Source organism: Haematobia irritans, chromosome 3 (assembly GCF_050003625.1).
Source record: "Haematobia irritans isolate KBUSLIRL chromosome 3, ASM5000362v1, whole genome shotgun sequence".
In the NCBI taxonomy this organism is placed as follows: Eukaryota; Metazoa; Arthropoda; class Insecta; order Diptera; family Muscidae; genus Haematobia; species Haematobia irritans.
Genome location: NC_134399.1, coordinates 37955907 through 37976800, shown reverse-complemented (window position 1 = coordinate 37976800; position 20894 = coordinate 37955907). Strand labels below are relative to the sequence as shown.

The following is a 20894-nucleotide window of genomic DNA, read 5'->3' as shown; positions in this document are numbered from 1 at the left end:
CATGCCGTCACTTTCCATATACAAGAAAAGAACATAATCGGTGCAGACCGAATTTTTTTTTTTTTTTGCTTTGAGACATATTCATTGGAATGCTTGCTTTGTTCTGTCTTCATATACTAGGTTGACGCTGATTCAATTACAAACTGTAAAGTAGAGCTCGACCGAATAATTGGCATTTGGCCAAAAGTCGATCATCGGCCTTTGAATAATGAGGCCGATTAAGCGATGTTGAATATTTTTCAAAAATTTTATTGGTTTCAAGAAAAGTTCAGCTCGTGCAAAGACATTTTAATTAAAAATATTAATTTTCTACTCTATTCTTCAATTAGTCGATAAATCTTAATTTTATCGTGAAAGAAAGAATAAGAATTCTATGGTAGTTTGCTTTCGATTTGATTGTATACAAACGTCTAATATGTTTTATGTGATAGAAAAGAAAAATTAAGCGAAAAACAATTATATACGGGCGTAAGTTCGGCCAGACCGAATATTCCCCGAAGAATCAGCTTCGGCCAACAAATAATAATTGGCATTCGGCGTCAAGAAGACGATTAACCGAAGCTGAAGTCTTTTGAATAATCTATTTCATATCGAATTGCCCCAGTGTTGAATTTGTCTCAGACAAAACACCCTGAACAAATCGTAAAAAAACTTGTAAAAAATCCTTTTTTTGTCATTATAATATCCAACTACAGAATTTTGAATACTAAAAAGTCTTCGGTAAAAAAAAAACACTTCGGTCGAGATCTATTACAGACCATTTTAATTACAAATAAAAGGTGATACGGTCAAAATTTGGTCAAGGGAAAACGCGTGAAATTGGGGAAATCGTTTATTTAAAAAATCAAATTAAATTTCTTTTTCAAGTTCAATTAGTATAAAATTCAGGAAAAATATTCAGTTAGGCTTTCGCTTTTCCAAATCCGAATTGCCGGGCCTCACGCTTGACACCTGCCATCAGATTTTGTACAGCCACCTTGTCCACCTTCTTCGCCGCAGAAAGCCAGTTTGCCTTGAACTGCTGCTCGTCCTTAGCAGTTTTTTGGTCTTCTTTAGGTTCCGCTTGACAATGGTCCAGTATTTCTCAATTGGGCGGAGCTCTGGTGTATTGGGAGGGTTCTTGTCCTTGGAACCACCTGCACGTTGTTGGCGGCGTACCACTCCATGGCCTTTTTACCGTAATGGCAAGATGCCAAATCCGGCCAAAACAGTACGGAACAACCGTGTTTCTTCAGGAAAGGCAGCAGACGTTTATTCAAACACTCTTTCACGTAAATTTCTTGGTTGACAGTCCCGGAAGCTATGAAAATGCTGCTTTTAAAGCCACAGGTACAGATGGCTTGCCAAACCAGATATTTCTTTGCGAACTTTGACAGTTTTATGTGCTTGAAAATGTGCTCGTGTACAGCCTCCGGGATCGCGCTTTGGCCGTCGTATTTTGTTTATCATCGCGATTTGGAGTCACTACCTTCTTGTAAGTCGATAGTCCGGCTCGTTTTTTGGCTCGATGCACGGTTGTAGACGATACAACCAGCTTATATGCGGCATCTCGGAGAGAGAGGTTAGGGTTTCGCTTGAAACTACCGGCAACTCTCTTTGTCGTCTCAGCGGCTTCCGGTTTTCGATTTTCCCCCAATCCAGACTTCCTGGCTGTCGACAAACGTTCCCCAAACACTTTAATTACATTTGTAACGGTTGATTTGGCAACTTTCAGCGATTTTGCCAGCTTTTCGTGCGAGCAAAATTTTGATACGCTGCTCTTCTTGCTTGGACGGCATTTTGACAACTGAAGAGTGAATTCCAAAATCAAAATAGGAGCAACATTCTACACACACACCTTCAAAATGAGGGGTGTTCAGGTTTTTTAAATGCAAAATTGAAAGAAATACGTCAAGTTTATATTGACCAAATTTTGACCGTATCACCCTTTATCAATGTTCTACTCTTTAGCTAAAGTGTAGCTACACATTCTTAAATTGGTCGATAAATCTTAATTTAATCGTGAAAGATAGAATTAATTATGCCAAAAAGATATATGACAAGTATATACAGGTGTAAGTTCGGCCAGGACGAATCTTATGTAACCTTAACCATGGATTGCGTATAAAGTTCTATAAGACTTTTTCTTAAGATTGTCTTCTAAATTGTAAGTTAGTTCATATGGAGTAGCGAGGCACCGTGGTTCAATGGTTAGCATGCCCGCCTTGCATACCTAGGGTCGTGGATTCAACCCCAGTTTCCACCAAATACCAAAAAGTTTTTCAACAGTGGATTATGCCCTCTCAGTAATGCTGGTGACATTTCTGAGTGTTTCAAAACGTCTCTAAGTGGTATCACCGCAATGTGGAATGCCGTTCGGATTTGTCATTGAGCTAAAAATAGAAGCGGGCAGCACTCAGTGATAAGGTAGAAGTTCAACACTGTGGTATCACAATGGACTGAATAGTCAAAGCACTCAGTGATAAGGTAGAAGTTCAACACTGTGATATCATAATGGACCGAATAGTCGAAGTGGAGTATATGTTAGAAAAAAGGCGTATTAAATACCTATATAACCCAATGCAGTCCTAGAGAAGTTTATAAAAAGAGAGCCAAATTTCAGCTGGAATGGATGAGATATATCCTCCACAAGAATTAAAATCTGTAGATCGGTTTATATGGGGGGCTAAATTTCAACCTGGAAGCTCCGGAAACCAAATCTGGTTATAGGTTTATATGGGGGCTGTATACGGAACATTTAAGCAAAAAAAGCGTGGTCCTCATATTTCGAAGCAAAAATTGATAACTTAGAACCTATAAAGAGATTTCAAATCTTGTGTAAAGCCTATATTATCTTCATTAAGTTATATAACAGAATTTTAATTTTTTACTTAATGTAGGTTATGTCAAATCTTTAAAGTATATTTAGGTCAACATAAAAAATTAATTTTAATCATTAATTATTTTTGAAAGTATCAAATTATAATTTTTTGAAAATTAATTAAGAAGTCGATTTTTGGTTCCAAAGCAATCGAAAACCTTGGCATCGGCCCACATCATTCAAGTTTGGATATGAACCAGGAATATGTTCTAAATTTTAAATGAAAAATTTCCAAATAATGAATAGTCATAATTTTTAATATAAATTTCAACATTTGTCCTTTTTATTAGCAAAAATAATAAAATGTACATAGGGCATTGAAATCACATATTCACTAATTCCCAACATGTGTTAAATGTCAATTTGGCATTTATTTCCATATGGTAACGATTACATTTATGATATCGTATTTTTATTAAACATATAAACAAGATTTACATTGAATTGGCTAATAGTTGTTGTGCTATTTTTTCTGCATCATCTAACGTCAGTTTTGATGTTACGTTCGGTTTTTTTCTTACAGGTTCTTCAAAATCGTCGCTGTCATTTGCATTATCATCGTTGTCTTCAGCGGAAGTCCAGTTTCTTTTATTCTTTTGTGATTTTGGATTTTCTTCATCAGTATGCTCATCTGATTCCTCTTCGGAGTTTGAATTTTTCCCATAAATTTTAGATGGGTCAGGAAGCCACGACAAGTCAACTGATCTATCACTATCGCTTTCGCCATAATCGTCCTCACCACTGTCAGATGCGGCCTTCGCTTCTTCATCACCTCGTTTTTTGAGTTTTTCTTTTAATTTTTTATGTTTTTGTTTGACTAACGATCGAAAACGTTGCTTGTCAAATTTATCTTCCTCCTGCAAGAGTTGCTTGGCCATTTCGATGTTAATGCCGCCAGCGGTATTTACTTTGCTTTCGTATTCCTTTGCCAATTCTGATTGCAATTGCTTACGAGGATCCGCTATTTCGTGGCCGTCTTCGTCGAATTTTACTTTCTCGTTAACTGTTAAATTCTTCTTGATTGCTTTCTTAGCTAAAGCTGCTTTAGTGACAAGTTTTTCTTTTTTCCTTAGCACCGGCGGAGGCAAATCGTTTGCAATACCATCGTCGCCGTCGTTTTCACCCAAATGTTGGCTACCTTTGATATCATGATCAACTCTTTTGATCTTTATAAAATCTTCATCATCAGATTCGGAATCACTTTGTGTAGACTTAAACAAATTCTCATTGCAATTCTTTATATTCTCGCTACCATCGATATCGCTACCATCTCCGTGGAAATCAGATTTATTTTGATTTTGTTTCTTTAAGAAACGATCGAGAAAACGAACGCGTGGCGTAATTATAAGTCCCAAGGATTTTGCATAGGCATCAAAATCCAGAGACATCACGTTAAAGACTTTTTTGTTTTTCATGAGGAACACGGATTTTATATAGGCCACAAAGGCTCGTTGAGCAGAAGCTTTCAGTTCAGGATTTTGTGCCAAATAAGCCTCAATCTTAGCACGAGGAGAAAATAATTTTTTTGGATCTATTGATATTTTCCGTATGGAAATTGATTTCTGATCGAGTTCTTTCAACATGTTTTCCTCTTCAGAGGGTAATAAAACTAAGAGCGACTCACCCCGTGTTTTATTGCGAGCAGAACGACCGGCTCTATGTATGTACTGGGTCACATCCTCAGGGCAATCCAACTGCACAACCCAATTGACAGATGGAAAGTCCAAGCCACGCGAAGCAATATCGGTGGCAAATAAGACCACATTGCTTTTCTTAACAAAGTCATTGTAGATCGCAATTCTACGGTCTTGGTGGAGAGTGCCGTACAAGGCCAACAAACTTGTGCCGGGTCTTAATTTGCAAAATATCTCGAAAATATATTTGACCTGCTTGCAACTGGAAAGAAAAACTATAATTTTCTGTTTTAAATGATTCTTAATAAACGACCAGAGCATTGTGATTTTATCTTCCAAGGCCACAACCACATAGTTTTGTTGCAATAAATCGGGCACCACCTTGGCATTTAGTGGCCGCAATTTGCTCCCCTCGTCGCCACTAATTTTTGCACCTACATATATAGGATCTTTTAGATTAAGACGTGCCAAATCTTTTACCGAACTAGTTTGCGTAGCTGAAAATAACAGTGTTTGTCTTTGTGGAGGGAAATTCTCTATTATGGCATTCAAAGTTTGCTCAAATCCCATGTCGAGGCATCTATCAGCTTCATCCAAAACAAGCACCTCCATTGTGGATGCATTGAATAGGGGATTTTCATCCATATGCTGTAAAAGACGTCCTGGTGTACATATTAAAATATTGCATTGATCCATTCGAGAACGCTCAAATTTTAAATTTTTCCCGCCGATAATTAAACCTGCCGAGAAGTCATGATATTTGCCTATCTTTTTCAATGTTTCAAATATTTGGTAAGCCAACTCTCTGGTTGGTGAAATGATAATTGCGGCTACACCATCCGTTCGAGTCCATTTAGAAATAAATAAATGTTCCAATACCTGTGTAATGAATATATTTCTTAAAATGAATATATTTTTTATTGAAGTATATGGAGATCACTTACCGGTATCAAAAATGCTAGAGTTTTTCCACTGCCTGTAATTGCAGCGGCCAATACATCTTTACCTTAAAGACAAAACGAATAATAATGTAAAAAATAGTAAACTTGTATGTTTCTAACAAATCTAATATAAATTTTGTCAAACTACCCCTCCGCTAGTATTGCATACTGTCCAAATGAGATCTGAGATAATGAAATAGAGAAATCTGGATGGAGCCCTACAAAGAAATTTGATAATAGACAATCAGAAAAATCTGCTAAAACAACAGTAAGTCTGCTAGAAAAGGAGAGCAGTCTCCGTTTGCTGAAATAGCAAACATTGTCTGCTACTTTTAAAGCTCGATTGAATTTTGAATTGCGTTTTGTAATGCGAGATATAGACGTATGGATTACGCATCTTGGAGGGAATGGTGCATATTATATATCGACCTTGACCTATAAAGAATAACATGTCTCGAATTTCAAGAATGTATGTAGAGGCGACATATGGGAGATCCATTGTGGTTATAGGGTTTTCATTCCCGCCTTGCATACCGGAAGTCATGGATTCAAGCCCAATTTTGGCAAAAAAAAAAAAAAAACATTTTATCAGCGATGGTTTAATTCCTATTTGCCCAGTGTGACCCCGAAATGCGGTGTGACATTAAAGGGTGGTGTAAATGTGGGCCACTTACTATTTGGATATTTTATGGGACCAACGGTGATATAATGAACGGGATGCCCGTCCTATATGTAGACGACTTAGGTTAAGTTCAATAGTTAGTTTCAGTATTCCTATCCGATATAGGTGGTTTCTTTAGGAAACAATGAATAAAATGCAACTTGTTACGCGCAAATAAATAATATTATAAAGTTATGTGGACGATTTGAGCTCCTGACATAATGATATTTAAATATATTATTACCTTGCAATGCGGGACCAATGCTCTCACGTTGAATGTCAGTGGGTTGGATATATTTGGCATCGACCAAGCCTTTGATAGTTTTCTGCGAAAGTGGAAAATCTTGGAAACGTTTAAATGTCCCAACTTCCAAATTCGAGATTGAGTCATACTGTGATTTCAATTTCTGGATTTCATTGTCCAAAGAAATTCGTTGAGGAATTGGTTTCGATTTATTAGCAGGACCACGTTTTTCTTTCATTTTGCGTATACACTCTTAATAGGTCATATAAATAACCAGGGATATAAAGTTGAAGTTTTACAAATAAAACTATTTAGAATATTGAACTGTTATTTACTTCTGTCTTTTATAAAACAATTTATTTTAAATTTATTAGTAAACTTCGCAGGCAACATAAACATTGGCTTTCTAATGTCAAGTTGTAAACCATATGCTCCGTGCAGTGATGCCACTTTGGTGCTTTTAGCACCAAATTTAGTGCTTTTTGATTTCCAAAAAGTAACAAATTGCCTTTTTTATGCGCTTTACAGACTATCAGTTATTCCGGACGGAATGTCGGTGTTTGTAAAGAATCTTATGCGCTTTACAGACTATAAGTTATTCCAGATGACAGTGCTCGTGTCGAACATATCCCATATATTGTGCACATTAAAAGTGAAATCCGATTATGCCTTCGGACTTAACTTATAATGTGCACAATATATGGGATATGTTCGACTCGGGCACTGTCGCCCGGAATAACTGATAGTCTGTAAAGCGCATTACATATCTTCTCATACCAAAATTTGGATTGGACATTCTTTTAAATGCTTAGCGACGAGTGACGATTTTCTGAACTTGCTAAAGATGTCATTAAATTCACAAAAGCACTCATAACTGAAGTTACAAATAGACTTCCTCCAAATATTAATATTTCGAAATTTAATGTCGAAAAAAAAATGTTTTTAGTGTGAAATTTTAAAGACAATACTGATCGAAATGAAATAACAGTTTCATAATCAAATAATGCTTCAAAACAAAAGTTCTATAATACACATCTTCGGAAGTTTTATATTTTTGGTGCTTTTTGCCCTTCAGGAGTTGGCATCACTGGCTCCGTGAGTACATGTAGCAAAGAGTAGTAGGATAAGAGAACTATTTACCTCCAAAACAATTAAAAGACAATAGACGGCGACAACAACTACTCAATAACATTCCCTGCCAGCATTTCAAAGTTCCCTTTCATCCTCATCGCTACCACAGACTCGTAAGTGACACTGCAACAATCGTCAACTGTGATAGTATTTTGCCATCACTATTCGCATGAAAGTATTTTGCCATCACTATTGTTACAAGAGTCATTTTATATTTTGTGAAACACCAAGCGAAACTAGCTTTTTATAATTTATTTAAATAAAATCGACAATGAAGTGCTGAAAACATAGTTATTTCGCTTAAAATTGTAAAAGGTATATTGGTGAACAATTTTTGACTTTCCAAACGAAATAAAGTGATTGTTTTTCAGATATTTTACAGACACGCTGCCCCCATCGAGATTAAAAACACTGGCTGATAGACGCTGCAACATGTAACTTGCCACTTGTAAATCAACATCACTCTATTATTAATGAAAACATAATGTTAAATGTGTTGTGATATTGGTGTAAATGCTATATTTATAAGAATTTATAAATGTTTAATAAACATCTAAAGAATCGTGTTTTACTTGACCACAATGATTCTTTTACAACTATCTTAAAATTCACTTTTTCTGATTGTTTGAAGGGGCTCTTATTGGCATCGATCTAAATTTATTAGAAAATGCACCTAATAGTTGCACTCATGCGATACTTTTTTGTAGTAACTTGGCGTGGTACAACTTCTCAATAGTGACGGCGTTTTTCCGACGAGTTTTGGATGTCGAATACGTTTGTTTCCGACGTGGTGAGGATTCTCAGAAGCGCCGTCAAATCCAAAAAATGTTTAACCTCAAACTGAAAAGTTATTGCATTTGAAAAACGCTCATCCTGTGTTTATTGGGAATAGTGATGGCAAAATACTTTCATGTACATTTCATACTTTTTCATAAGCTTCCCCCATCACTGTTGGCGATTGTTGCAGTGTCACTTACGAGTCTGTGGTAGCGATGAGGATGAAATGAACTTTGTATGGAGTTTTGGTACGTACTACGATGTACTGATGTACTACCTGTTCATTTTACAAACAGGGATGTATCAGAACAAATCGAAATTGAATAATCGATAGATGTATTAATCGTTAATCGAGCCATGTCTATTCGCAAATTTCTTGTATTCGTGGTTATCGGTTTGGTGTAAATGTTTTGTTGTTTTGGTATCTTCGTGATATCATCCGTCATAGAAAAAACAAATCAAATAGTTTGTGTGTTTTTGAACAAAACATTGTGTTTTTCTTGCTTACAACGACTACCAACCTGTTAAAGTGCAAGTGTATTTATTGTAAACCACAAGCAGGTGAATTTTACAAATCTGCAAATAACTGAAAACTCCTACATTCCTTAGGAAATTCCTTAGGGTGTTTCTAAAACCTACATAAAGTAAGTATTATTTGTCCAAGTACTTGTGTGAGCTTTCAAGTGTTGGAGAAGATGTATGTCTCATCATTTCAGATATTAGGATCTATTATTAAATCTCTAAAGTTTATAAATATAGCAAATCAGCTGTTTTGTATTGTAATTTGAGATGGGTGGAAAAAATGTAAGAGATTTACAGTGGGTCCTCAGTAAGTGCTACTAATAGAATTGTGGGAGGATCAATTATCAAATATTAACCTAAACATTTACTATGATATTCAAAAAAGTTAAAAGTAAACTTTAAATTTAGTTTTACCATAGAAATTCCTTCGATAGATTGCCTTGAAATTGTATAAATGGGTATAAATCTATCAAAGAACGATAAATACATACATATTAGTTTCGAAATCTATTAAAAGTAGATATGAAATACCTTCTTTATAAGGCAAATGATAAAGTAGATTTTGAAAGTATAATGTGAATGAGATACAAAATATCAGTAAATTGCTTTGAATATGGCTGCAAGATTTGTTTAATCGAGCAACAATTGGATTTTTTAATAGAAATATAAAACGGAAAAATAGCATAGTTTAAAGCTGTAAATGTCTTAAGGCAAATTAAAGCTTCTAGCTTAACTCCTCAATGGGGAACCAAAACGGCATAACAATGCCATACGTATACATTACACTCAATTGCGCATTTGTATCGTTGGAGATCGGGAACTGTGTACAAATCAGTTTATTTTTTTTGTAAAAAGGTTTGAATGTGCAAAATTGTATATTGTTTTAGAATGTCTCTCCAATAAATTGAATCAACTTCAAATTAAGCATGAGAATGTGTTTTGGGTCAGACTCGATCACTATTGGTTTTGGAAGAAATCGGTTTAGATATACATAGTGTTGAACTCCGTTCCAACCACTAAACCAAATCCCTGAATTGAACTTTACTAAAATTGAATTGAAATTCGAAATTATCTGTTTATTTTAATGTTTACTTAGATATTTGTAATCTATTAAATTAAGAAAGTTAATTGTAATTGGCATTAATTTGAATTGAATATGAATTACTACGAAAATGCCTCAATTAATTTTAACTAAACGGCAACTTCAGAATCTTTCTTTCACTCAATTAGCTTCAACATATTCGTTAAATTTAATTGTTGTTTTGTTCTAAACAACAATGGCTGACCCTTTGGAAATCTTGGCTTAACTTGTAAATTTCACTTGTGCATAGACAATTAAAAGGGTAAGCCGCTGCCACTCACAATAAAACACTGATAACTCAACTGAAATTTGTACTGTGTTTTCTTATACATATCTTTTTATGATTCTGGGAGCATCAAACTAACAATACAGTCCATTTCAGAACTATAGCCGGAATTGTACACATATATATATATATATATATATATATATATATATATATATATATATATATATATATATATATATATATATATATATATATATATATATATATATATATATATATATATATATATATATATATATATATATAAAGGGTGATTCTTTTGAGGTTAGGATTTTCATGCATTAGTATTTGACAGATCACGTGGGATTTCAGACATGGTGTCAAAGAGAAAGATGCTCAGTATGCTTTGACATTTCATCATGAATAGACTTACTAACGAGCAACGCTTGCAAATCATTGAATTTTATTACCAAAATCAGTGGCAGAAAATCCGCTTTTTTATCGACAAATTTTGTTCAGCGATGAGGCTCATTTCTGGTTGAATGGCTACGTAAATAAGCAAAATTGCCGCATTTGGAGTGAAGAGCAACCAGAAGCCGTTCAAGAACTGCCCATGCATCCCGAAAAATGCACTGTTTGGTGTGGTTTGTACGCTGGTGGAATCATTGGACCGTATTTTTTCAAAGATGCTGTTGGACGCAACGTTACGGTGAATGGCGATCGCTATCGTTCGATGCTAACAAACTTTTTGTTGCCAAAAATGGAAGAACTGAACTTGGTTGACATGTGGTTTCAACAAGATGGCGCTACATGCCACACAGCTCGCGATTCTATGGCCATTTTGAGGGAAAACTTCGGAGAACAATTCATCTCAAGAAATGGACCGGTAAGTTGGCCACCAAGATCATGCGATTTGACGCCTTTAGACTATTTTTTGTGGGGCTACGTCAAGTCTAAAGTCTACAGAAATAAGCCAGCAACTATTCCAGCTTTGGAAGACAACATTTCCGAAGAAATTCGGGCTATTCCGGCCGAAATGCTCGAAAAAGTTGCCCAAAATTGGACTTTCCGAATGGACCACCTAAGACGCAGCCGCGGTCAACATTTAAATGAAATTATCTTCAAAAAGTAAATGTCATGGACCAATCTAACGTTTCAAATAAAGAACCGATGAGATTTTGCAAATTTTATGCGTTTTTTTTAAAAAAAAAGTTATCAAGCTCTTAACAAATCACCCTTTAGATGTTACTGGGAGTCCAATAGTAAATAAAATCAATTTATTTCATTAAATCAGAAAAAGTATTAGTACATATTAAATTAAATTAAATTTTTATGTTCAAGAGTAATTGCCATAAATTCTTCAATGTATACAATTTTTATTTATGTCCAATAAATTCTTAGTTTTATTAATAAATTTATTGCTTTTTTCTTTCAATTTTTCATTAGTTTAATAATTTGGTGTCATGTAATCAAAATTTTGTCTGTATTTTTTAATTAAATTTCAATTACTTTTTTAATTGATACTATAATTTCTGTGATTGAAGACATTTCAATTAAAAAATTAATTGGATTTTTTTGTGTGCTTTAAAGTCCATTGTGAGTAAGTTTTCCCTTTTTGTAGAAGTAGTAACTTTCACAACCATTAATAAGATTTTATAAATTTGGTAAATTTTTGGTAAAATTTACTTCAAATTTTGGTGGTTTATTTTTAGCATGAATGGCAACCGTGCTCTGTGGTCATAAATCGGCAAAATATATATATATATATATATATATATATATATATATATATATATATATATATATATATATATATATATATATATATATATATATATATATATATATATATATATATATATATATATATATATATATATATATATATATATATATATATATATATATATATATATATATATATATATATATATATATATATATATATATATATATATATATATATATATATATATATATATATATATATATATATATATATATATATATATATATATATATATATATATATATATATATATATATATATATATATATATATATATATATATATATATATATATAAATTTATTAATAAAACTAAGAATTTATTGGACATAAATAAAAATTGTATACATTGAAGAATTTATGGCAATTACTCTTGAACATAAAAATTTAATTTAATTTAATATGTACTAATACTTTTTCTGATTTAATGAAATAAATTGATTTTATTTACTATTGGACTCCCAGTAACATCTAAAGGGTGATTTGTTAAGAGCTTGATAACTTTTTTTTAAAAAAAAACGCATAAAATTTGCAAAATCTCATCGGTTCTTTATTTGAAACGTTAGATTGGTCCATGACATTTACTTTTTGAAGATAATTTCATTTAAATGTTGACCGCGGCTGCGTCTTAGGTGGTCCATTCGGAAAGTCCAATTTTGGGCAACTTTTTCGAGCATTTCGGCCGGAATAGCCCGAATTTCTTCGGAAATGTTGTCTTCCAAAGCTGGAATAGTTGCTGGCTTATTTCTGTAGACTTTAGACTTGACGTAGCCCCACAAAAAATAGTCTAAAGGCGTCAAATCGCATGATCTTGGTGGCCAACTTACCGGTCCATTTCTTGAGATGAATTGTTCTCCGAAGTTTTCCCTCAAAATGGTCATAGAATCGCGAGCTGTGTGGCATGTAGCGCCATCTTGTTGAAACCACATGTCAACCAAGTTCAGTTCTTCCATTTTTGGCAACAAAAAGTTTGTTAGCATCGAACGATAGCGATCGCCATTCACCGTAACGTTGCGTCCAACTTTTATATGGTTTCGATATGATTCTCACTTGGAATGATCTTTCTAATACAGTTGTTAGTTTCGGAATCATAATCTGCGAATTCCTCGACGATTTGGAGAAGGTAAATAAATCTGCTAAAAATCTTGGTGAACCAGATTTAGTGACCCTACAAAACAACAACAAACTTCTCATACAAATATACTCCTCAAACGTACAACCCAGATTGATTTTTATTTTTATTTCAATTAAAAATTTTGTGGAATCAATTATATTTTTAATTGAATATTTTTTTTGAATATTTTTAGAACTCAAATAAGACTTTAATTGGAAAAATTTTCGTGAATTTTTCTGTGTAGTATGACCTAACGCGAAAACAATAATTTACTTTTTTTATAGAAAATTTTCTCAAAATTTTATTTCTTTAGAAATATGTTTAAAATTTTATTTCTTTACTAAATCTTCTCAAAATTTTATTTCTGTAGTACCGTTTATTTAGAGAGGAATCTACCCAAACATCAAGAAGTCTACCAATCTACCAAACAGTAAAAAAACTACCATTTTTGGCAGAATTCTATCAACTATGGCAACCGTGCCACAGAAGCCCTTCTACATATGTACGCTAATTTCCGTTCAGATTTAAATATAGCACACATAAATATATCTTTCGCGGGATATGTACTTAATTAACTACAGTGGTTTACCTTGATTTCCTTTAAATTTTGGAGAGAATGAATTAACATTGTAAATATGTAAGCCAAATTTGGTGGAAATCAATTCAGATATAGACATAGCTCCCATATATATAGGTTAGGTTAGGTATGGTGGCAGCCCGATGTATCAGGCTCACTTAGACTATTCAGTCCATTGTGATACCTAGCTGAGTTCGAACGGCGTTCCACATTGCACTGAAACCACTTAGAGAAGCTTTGAAACCTTCAGAAGTGTCACCAGCATTACTGAGGTGGGATAATCCACCGCTGAAAAACTTTTTGGTGTTCGGTCGAAGCAGGAATCGAACCCACGACCTTGTGTATGCAAGGCGGGCATGCTAACCATTGCACCACGGTGGCTCCCTGATATCAGGCTAACATAAAATTAATATATTTTTGTTAATTGCTTTAATTATTGTGTATTCATTTGTTTCAAATTATTACTATTTATGTTACTTTTTTCTTGTTTTTAAGCTCATGTCTTTTTTTTAACAAATTATGATTGCTGTTATGTTTTTGTAGATTTGGAATCCTTATATGGTCTAGCGGCTTGGATTCGTGAAGAAGGAATAAAATAAATAAATAAAATAAAATTTTGCACAAATTTCTCTAAAAATAAAATTTTGCAAACATTTGCTATAAAAGTAAATTTTTGCAAGAATTTTTTATAGAAATAACTTTTTGGCAAAAATATAGAAATAAAATTTTGCAAAAATTTTCTATAAAAAATTTAAAATAAGATTTTTTACATTTGGTAGATATTTGGTAATTTTTTTCTAATTTTGGTAGATTATTTTTGGCACAAGTAGCAACAATGCACCAGACCCATATATCATTATAGGTCACTGCCACACATTTTTTGGTTTTAGGCCTTAAATATTTCCTATTGCCTTTTTGACAACTACAAGGTTTCCATGGATTTTCCCGTCCTTTTTTTCAATGCTAAGATTAAAATTAAGCATTCTGTCCAATATAACTTCAATGTATTTTGCACACTCACCAAAGGGAATTTCAATATCATCGAAGGAGATGGAAATCTCCTATGATCGTTTCACTTGGTTGTAGAAGCTTATAATAAAGCGGCTACAGCTGGAAGCACCTAGAGCTCTGAAATTTTGTATGTATAACACTGGGGATAAGCAAAAAGTATGATAACAAATTTGGTCCGATCTGCCAACTGCCACGCCTACTGGCATATGAAAGTGTATCTCATGCTTACCAGTTTAACCATATACGAAATAAAATATACAGTAGGTAACGGATATAAGAAAGTCAGAAAATCACACAATTTTTTTTCTTATATGGAATTATTGTTTATAGGAAAAAGTTTCTTGTAGGCATACATACGTATATAAGAAAATTATTTGTTATATGAATATATTTTATAAAAATTCGTTTTTGAAAAGAAAGTAAACAAAAAATCATTTTATAGTTTTATAAAATACTTTTATCATTTATAGTATTTATTAAACAAACTTTTCATTCTATTAGCAGGAATTATTTTTTTAATTTAAATTGTCATCTAGCGTGAATCTAATTTTTTTCTTTTATTTGTATATCTGATAAAGGTTATTCTTATGCGAAACATTTTTTCCCACTAGATAAATTATTTTCGTTAAAATTTTCTTATATGAGATGTGCGTATATCCGTTACCTACTGTATCGTTATTTACCGTAGTACAAAGGCTACCATGCCCTCCTAGCATACAAAGGGTCATGAGTTCAATCCCAGCTTAGACCAAACACCAAAAAGTTTTACAGCGATGGCTTATACCCAGTGTTTTGATATAGCGCCCATATAGACCGATCTCCAGATTTGACTTGTTGAGGACATAAAAGTCACAATTTTCGACCAATTTGTTTGAAATTTTAAAAACCAGAGATGTTTTAGGTTTAAAAAGAGCTGTGCCATATTTGACATATCACCCATATAGACTGAACTTCTTGAGGGCATCGTAGCCACAATTTTCATCTGATTTGCTTGAAATTGAAATCTTGAGGTACTTTAAGCCATTTAAGAGCTGTTATAAATTTGGTATATATCGGTCCATGTTTTGATATAGCTCCCATATAGACCGATCTCCTAATTAGACTCCTTGAGGGCATAGAAGCTAACTTTTCCGACACGGATTCAGTCAAAATTGAGCTCGATAGATTGCGGACAACCAAGGCGATCTCTTTAAATCACAATACAAAAAAAGTGGTGTTTTCTGACTATAGGCTATGCACTGTATGTAAAAATTTTTGCGTTTTCTTTGACTCTAACACACGCTATAATTGTAATGGGGTATTTTCTTTAGCACGTTATGTTTACCAGAAAGACAACATCACAACTCCTCTAATTATATATAAAAGTCTACCAATCCCTTCCAAGTTAGAAAGTTATACTCAAGACAATATGAAACAATCATAAATTTAGCAAACAAAAAATATGCTTTTTCTAATTCCCAACAGTGAGGCGTGGTGTACACAGACCCCGGGGAATAAAATATATATAGATTTCTACACTGATGGCTCCAAATTTGATGGACAATTGGGTCTCGGAGTATATTCTAAAGATCTGGAACTTCGAATAGCGAAAAGATTACCTAATCACTGTAGTGTTTTTCAAGCTGAAATATTAGCAATAAGAGAGGTGGCGAATTGGCTGAGAAGTAATGTTCCAAAAAATGTTGGCATTAATATATAATCCTTGGACTCTGTGTTCCTTAACTCGAAAACGGTCATCGACTGCCGCGAATCTCTCAACGAGATGGCTGAGCAGTACCTAATTTGGGCGCCTGGCCATAGGAACATACCTGGAAACTGTCAAGCACATGAGTTAGCAAGGCTAGGAACTACCTTACATATCCCAGGGGAAGTAGAATCTGTTGGTATGTCTTTGGCTACATGTAAGCTCTTACTGCGTGAGAAGGCTGTCACGATGGTAAATGTTCGATGGGAGAATTGCAAGGGATGTAACGACACCAAGCAAATATGGCCCTATTTAAACTTTAACCGCACACTAGATGTGCTAGTGTTCTCAAGACGTCAGATATTCTGATATCTGCTACAACGCTCTCGCCAAAATAGTAATGAAAATGTTCTTTTTGGATCCGGAAGTGGTGCAAAATTGACGCAGAAGCGATGAATTTAACATGGGCTTGTCATAGGACGGAAGTCCTCCTTTACAACAGTCGTTCCACTGAATTTGCATCTCTTCTTTAGGTGTGATCCGAATTCAATGTTTTGGATGTAACTTAAAATATTCTGTGATATTTTGTCAAATAAATATTTATTATAATTTTTAATGGATTCTAACGCTTGTCGGAAATGTTTGACCTCAAACATTTTCAAAAATTCACAATTTTTTCAGATTGGATTTAGCATTTTTTCGACAAAATTTAAATGATTTGTAACATTTTATGAATTCTGAATGAATATCTTTCTCTGTTTTTAACTTATTTGAAACAAAAAAGTTAAAATTACCCATTAAAAGTATGAAAAAAAAAACAAGTTATAAAAAATTGAATTAAAAGAACTTCCTGGGTGGTTAAAATAAAGAACATCATTGGGAGTGCATCTTCTGGAAGTGCTTTTAAAATTGTGCCTTTGGAAGAACTTCCAAATTTTTTGCTGGGGGGTCGCTGCCTGATAGGCGAATTTGTAAAAACTATTGGTGCGAAGCATAATGACTACTGTATGAGCTGTCACGATGCGGAGGAAAAGGAATCAATTAAACACCTCTTGTGTGAGTGTCCTGCATTTTGTGTAAGGCGTAAGCGAATTTTTGGGGCATATAGCTTTAGATAACTTGCGGACCTGGAAAACGTTAACTTAACCCTTTCACTACCGATGTCCACTTAGAAGGACATTCGAAAAAGAAACAAAATTCTATTTTCCCACTTAGTTTCGATTTATTTCTCGATGTTGTTTTAACCCTTATACTACGTTGGGTATTATGTCGTATTTTTCATCGCCGAATTTCTTACTTTTGGATTATAATTAAAAGTTCTTTCTACTCAGCATGAATTCAGCATATGTTACCAATTAATGCACTGAGTGATATAAATTGTTAATTATATTCGAACAGTAAGATATGTGGTGTTGAAAAATACGATATGGGTCATCAAATGACCCCAACGTAGTATAAGGGTTAAAGCAGAGGCTTTAATCTAAATAAGCTATAAATATTTTCCATATTGGTGAGCACAAAAATACATTTTTATAAACTTCTTTAACAATAAACGAAAAATACGAAAATTTGAGAAAATTTTTCTACTGTATGTTTCTAGTAAATTGACATTTATACAAAAACCATAGCTGATACTCTTTCGGGTTCTTTTTTATATTTTTTCTCATACTTTGAAAGATATTGTAGGCCAAATAGCGCTCATTTTCGTAAGGCCATTCGGTCGCAATTCAAGAATCAAGTTTTCAGAACAAGCTCATATAGCTCTTGAAGTATTTGAGGTAGGTTCTCCAAATGACAATTTTTGTTCTACATGCTGTTAGTAGAAGTAAAAACAGAAGAAAAATTAAAGCTTTTAACATAAGGTTTATTTCGGTAGTGAAATTTTGGTTGGTTCATCAAAAGAAAATAATAGTGAAGGTTCAGCGGTTAAAACTAGAAGTGCCCATATGTAATAGGTACTTTTACTTAAATGTGGTATCACAATGGACTGAATAGTCTAAGTGAGCCTGAAAATTAATCGGGCTGTCACTTTAACCTAACCTACACAAACAACAAATATTCACAATCTTTGTTAATTACGTACCTTGACTTGAATTTTTTTAATTAATTAAGTTTTTAACTTTAAACTTTTTTTACGAGCGCAATCTTTAAAGCACAGTGTTTAACCGTAAATTTAAGAAGAAAAAATCAACTACGACCTGGAGCAGCGAAACGGGTTGCCATATGGTTTTACCATTTTGGATTCGTTTTTGAACCACCAAATTTATAATTTTCACAAGTTCAAAAATTGATTTTAGAAGTGAGGTTTCGGTCATTTGGTCTATAACATAGTACACTGGTGGTATAACCACAACGAAAAAATTTTCTTCGTAAAAACAACGAAAAATTTCGTTAAAGTACGAAATTTGTCATTGTTTTACAACCAAAGAAACTTTTCATTAAAAGTACAAAATATTACTTTCTTTTTATGAAGAAAACTTCTTCAACATTTTTCGTAGTTTGTAAAAAAATTATATTTCATGTTAGCCTGATACCGAAACAGGCAATTGTATAATTAGTTCGTAAAAAATCTTCGTACTTTTTATGAAACAATTTCTTTCTTTTTATGAAATTGTTTCGTATTTTTTTCGAAAAATTTTCATACTTTTTAAGAAATTGTTAAGTACTTTTAATGAAATCATTCGTATTTTTTATGAAAAATTTTTGTACATTTTGTGAAAAATGTTCGAACTTTTAGAGAAAAAAAATTATAGTCCCAAGTGCATTTGGTTGTAGTAACAAGTTTGAAAAATGTCATCACTACTTTACATCATAAGTTTTTGAAAATTATTCAGTTTGGTTGACACACTCTTATTCATAAAATCCTATCACCCAAATGAGAAGTAGCAAGGTATTCATTAAAAATTAAATAAAGGAATACACTCCAAGCACATTATCAAAGACAATTATATGTCGCGAACAAAAATTTCACAACTTCACAGAAAAAAATATCACCAAAATATTTCCAATTAAAAAGTTAATTGAAGTTGAAAATTTTTTCAATTAATAAATTAATTGATACAATTAACTTTTTAATCATGATAGAAACATTAAGTTAATTAAGTCAATGATTGAAATTTTTAAAATGTTTAATTAAAAAATTAATTGATACAATTAACTTTTTAATCAAATTCGGAAGACTAATTCAGTTAAAAAAAGTGCTGATTTTTTTTTACTTTTTTAATTAAAAATGTATTTCAAACAATCATTTGTTAATCCAAATAAAAACTCTAAGCCAATCTAACTAAGTAATTAAAAATAGTTACCCTTTTTAATTAATAAATTAATTGCGTTTTGCAATCAACATCAATTAAATTTTTAATTGAATCAATTAAAAAATTAATTGAATTTTGCTGAAAAAATCAATTAATTTTTTAATCAAGATTTTTTTCTATGCCCAATTAAAACTGTGATTGATACTATCATTTTCGTGATTGAAGACATTTCAATTAAAAAAATTAATTGGATCAATTAATTTCGTGATTGAATCAGAGAAACAATTTTTTGTGTGTTCAATGAAACTTCTTCGTTATTTCAAAGAAAATATTTCGTACATTTTATGAAGAAATTTTTTTTTGGTAAAATATTCATAAATTCGTTACAACTTCTTCACAAAAGTCATGAAATTTGAAGAAAGTTTCGTTAAAAGTACAGTTGTAAATACACTCTCTTGTGAACAAGTTCATTGTTTTTTAATTCCAAATTAATTTCCCTGAGAACGAGCATCGGAGATGTCTCGAAATATCGGATACTTTTAAATAATAATTACAACTCACAAAAACAACAACAGCTGTTTTTATTCACATGTTAAAGGTCAACTATCAAACAACAACAAAACAAAAAAAATTTAAAGGTCAACTATCAAACAACAACAAAAGTACAAACTTTTTACGAAGAAAAGTTAATGTAGAATATTTCGTAGACGTTTCGTATATTCGTAAAATGTTCTTCGTAAAATTTACGAAAATGAATGAAAATTTGTTTGTTATAATGAAGAATTCACGAAGAATAATTAATGAAGAATTCTTGGTAAAATTAACGAAGATAATTCTTTCGGTGCATGCACCCAGAAAAAAGTGTCTTCGAAACTAAATGAAAAAATGTTCATCAATTTAGTTTAGCCATTTTATTTCCATTCAGTTTAATTTTTGTATGAAATAATAAAATTTAGTTGTTTTAGTAAAAAAATCCTAAACTGAAAGCAGTTAGGAATAGTTCATTAACTAGAATAAGGTATGGCATTTTACTAATACTGTTTTCTTCGGTGGGTTAAGAATTTACTACTGAACAAGAAAATTTTATTCACTGATAACAAAGCATTCGTAAAAATAAACAAAAACCGAACTAAACCCAAGATTCCTCAAATTTAGTAAGATTTCTTAAAAAATGATCATTCTGACTTCCTTTATTATAGAAAGCTTTTCATACATACGAATAACACTTGGCATAGAAAAATGTTTTAGTTCATTCGTACTAAGAAGTATTCAATCCTTTCAAAACTTAAGGAAACACACTTGTTAGAATATAGGAAAATTTCCTACAATTCTTTTATCTACCTGTAATCGATACCTGTCATCGATGTGTTGCACGTGGGATGTTTT

At 32.6% G+C, this 20894-nt stretch overlaps 2 protein-coding genes and 1 long non-coding RNA gene across 3 annotated transcripts in view; 2 read left to right on the top strand and 1 right to left on the bottom strand.

Annotated features, from left to right (window-relative positions):
* Window positions 1–3112: 3112 nt before the first annotated feature.
* On the bottom strand, window positions 3113–6766 carry LOC142229037 (putative ATP-dependent RNA helicase DDX10). Its single transcript, XM_075299573.1, has 3 exons — window positions 6341–6766; window positions 5439–5500; window positions 3113–5373 (listed from the first exon to the last, which is right to left on the bottom strand). Exons 1-3 carry the CDS (start codon window positions 6576–6578, stop codon window positions 3295–3297), a joined length of 2379 nt encoding a protein of 792 aa, XP_075155688.1. The 5' UTR covers window positions 6579–6766; the 3' UTR covers window positions 3113–3294.
* A 797-nt stretch (window positions 6767–7563) lies between these two features.
* On the top strand, window positions 7564–8032 carry LOC142228916 (uncharacterized). Its single transcript, XR_012720285.1, has 2 exons — window positions 7564–7786; window positions 7843–8032. It is a non-coding gene; the product is annotated as an uncharacterized LOC142228916 (long non-coding RNA).
* Window positions 8033–8637: 605 nt separating this feature from the next.
* The window catches only part of Tomosyn (syntaxin-binding protein tomosyn), a 180507-nt gene continuing 168250 nt past the window's right edge, over window positions 8638–20894 (top strand). Inside the window, exon 1 of the mRNA XM_075303157.1 lies at window positions 8638–8892. The gene's annotated coding sequence lies outside the window, so the exon portion shown is untranslated. The remainder of the gene's footprint in view (window positions 8893–20894) is intronic.

What these genes read in the sequence shown, in the direction of transcription:
- LOC142229037 (XM_075299573.1), bottom strand. Translation starts at nt 6,578, where the DNA reads ATGAAAGAAAAACGTGGTCCTGCTAATAAATCGAAACCAATTCCTCAA. An exon ending in CATTGGTCCCGCATTGCAAG is followed by an intron (nt 5,501 to 6,340) that starts GTAATAATATAT and finishes TTTGTCTTTAAG; the next exon opens with GTAAAGATGTATTGGCCGCT. An exon ending in CTCTAGCATTTTTGATACCG is followed by an intron (nt 5,374 to 5,438) that starts GTAAGTGATCTC and finishes TTCATTACACAG; the next exon opens with GTATTGGAACATTTATTTAT.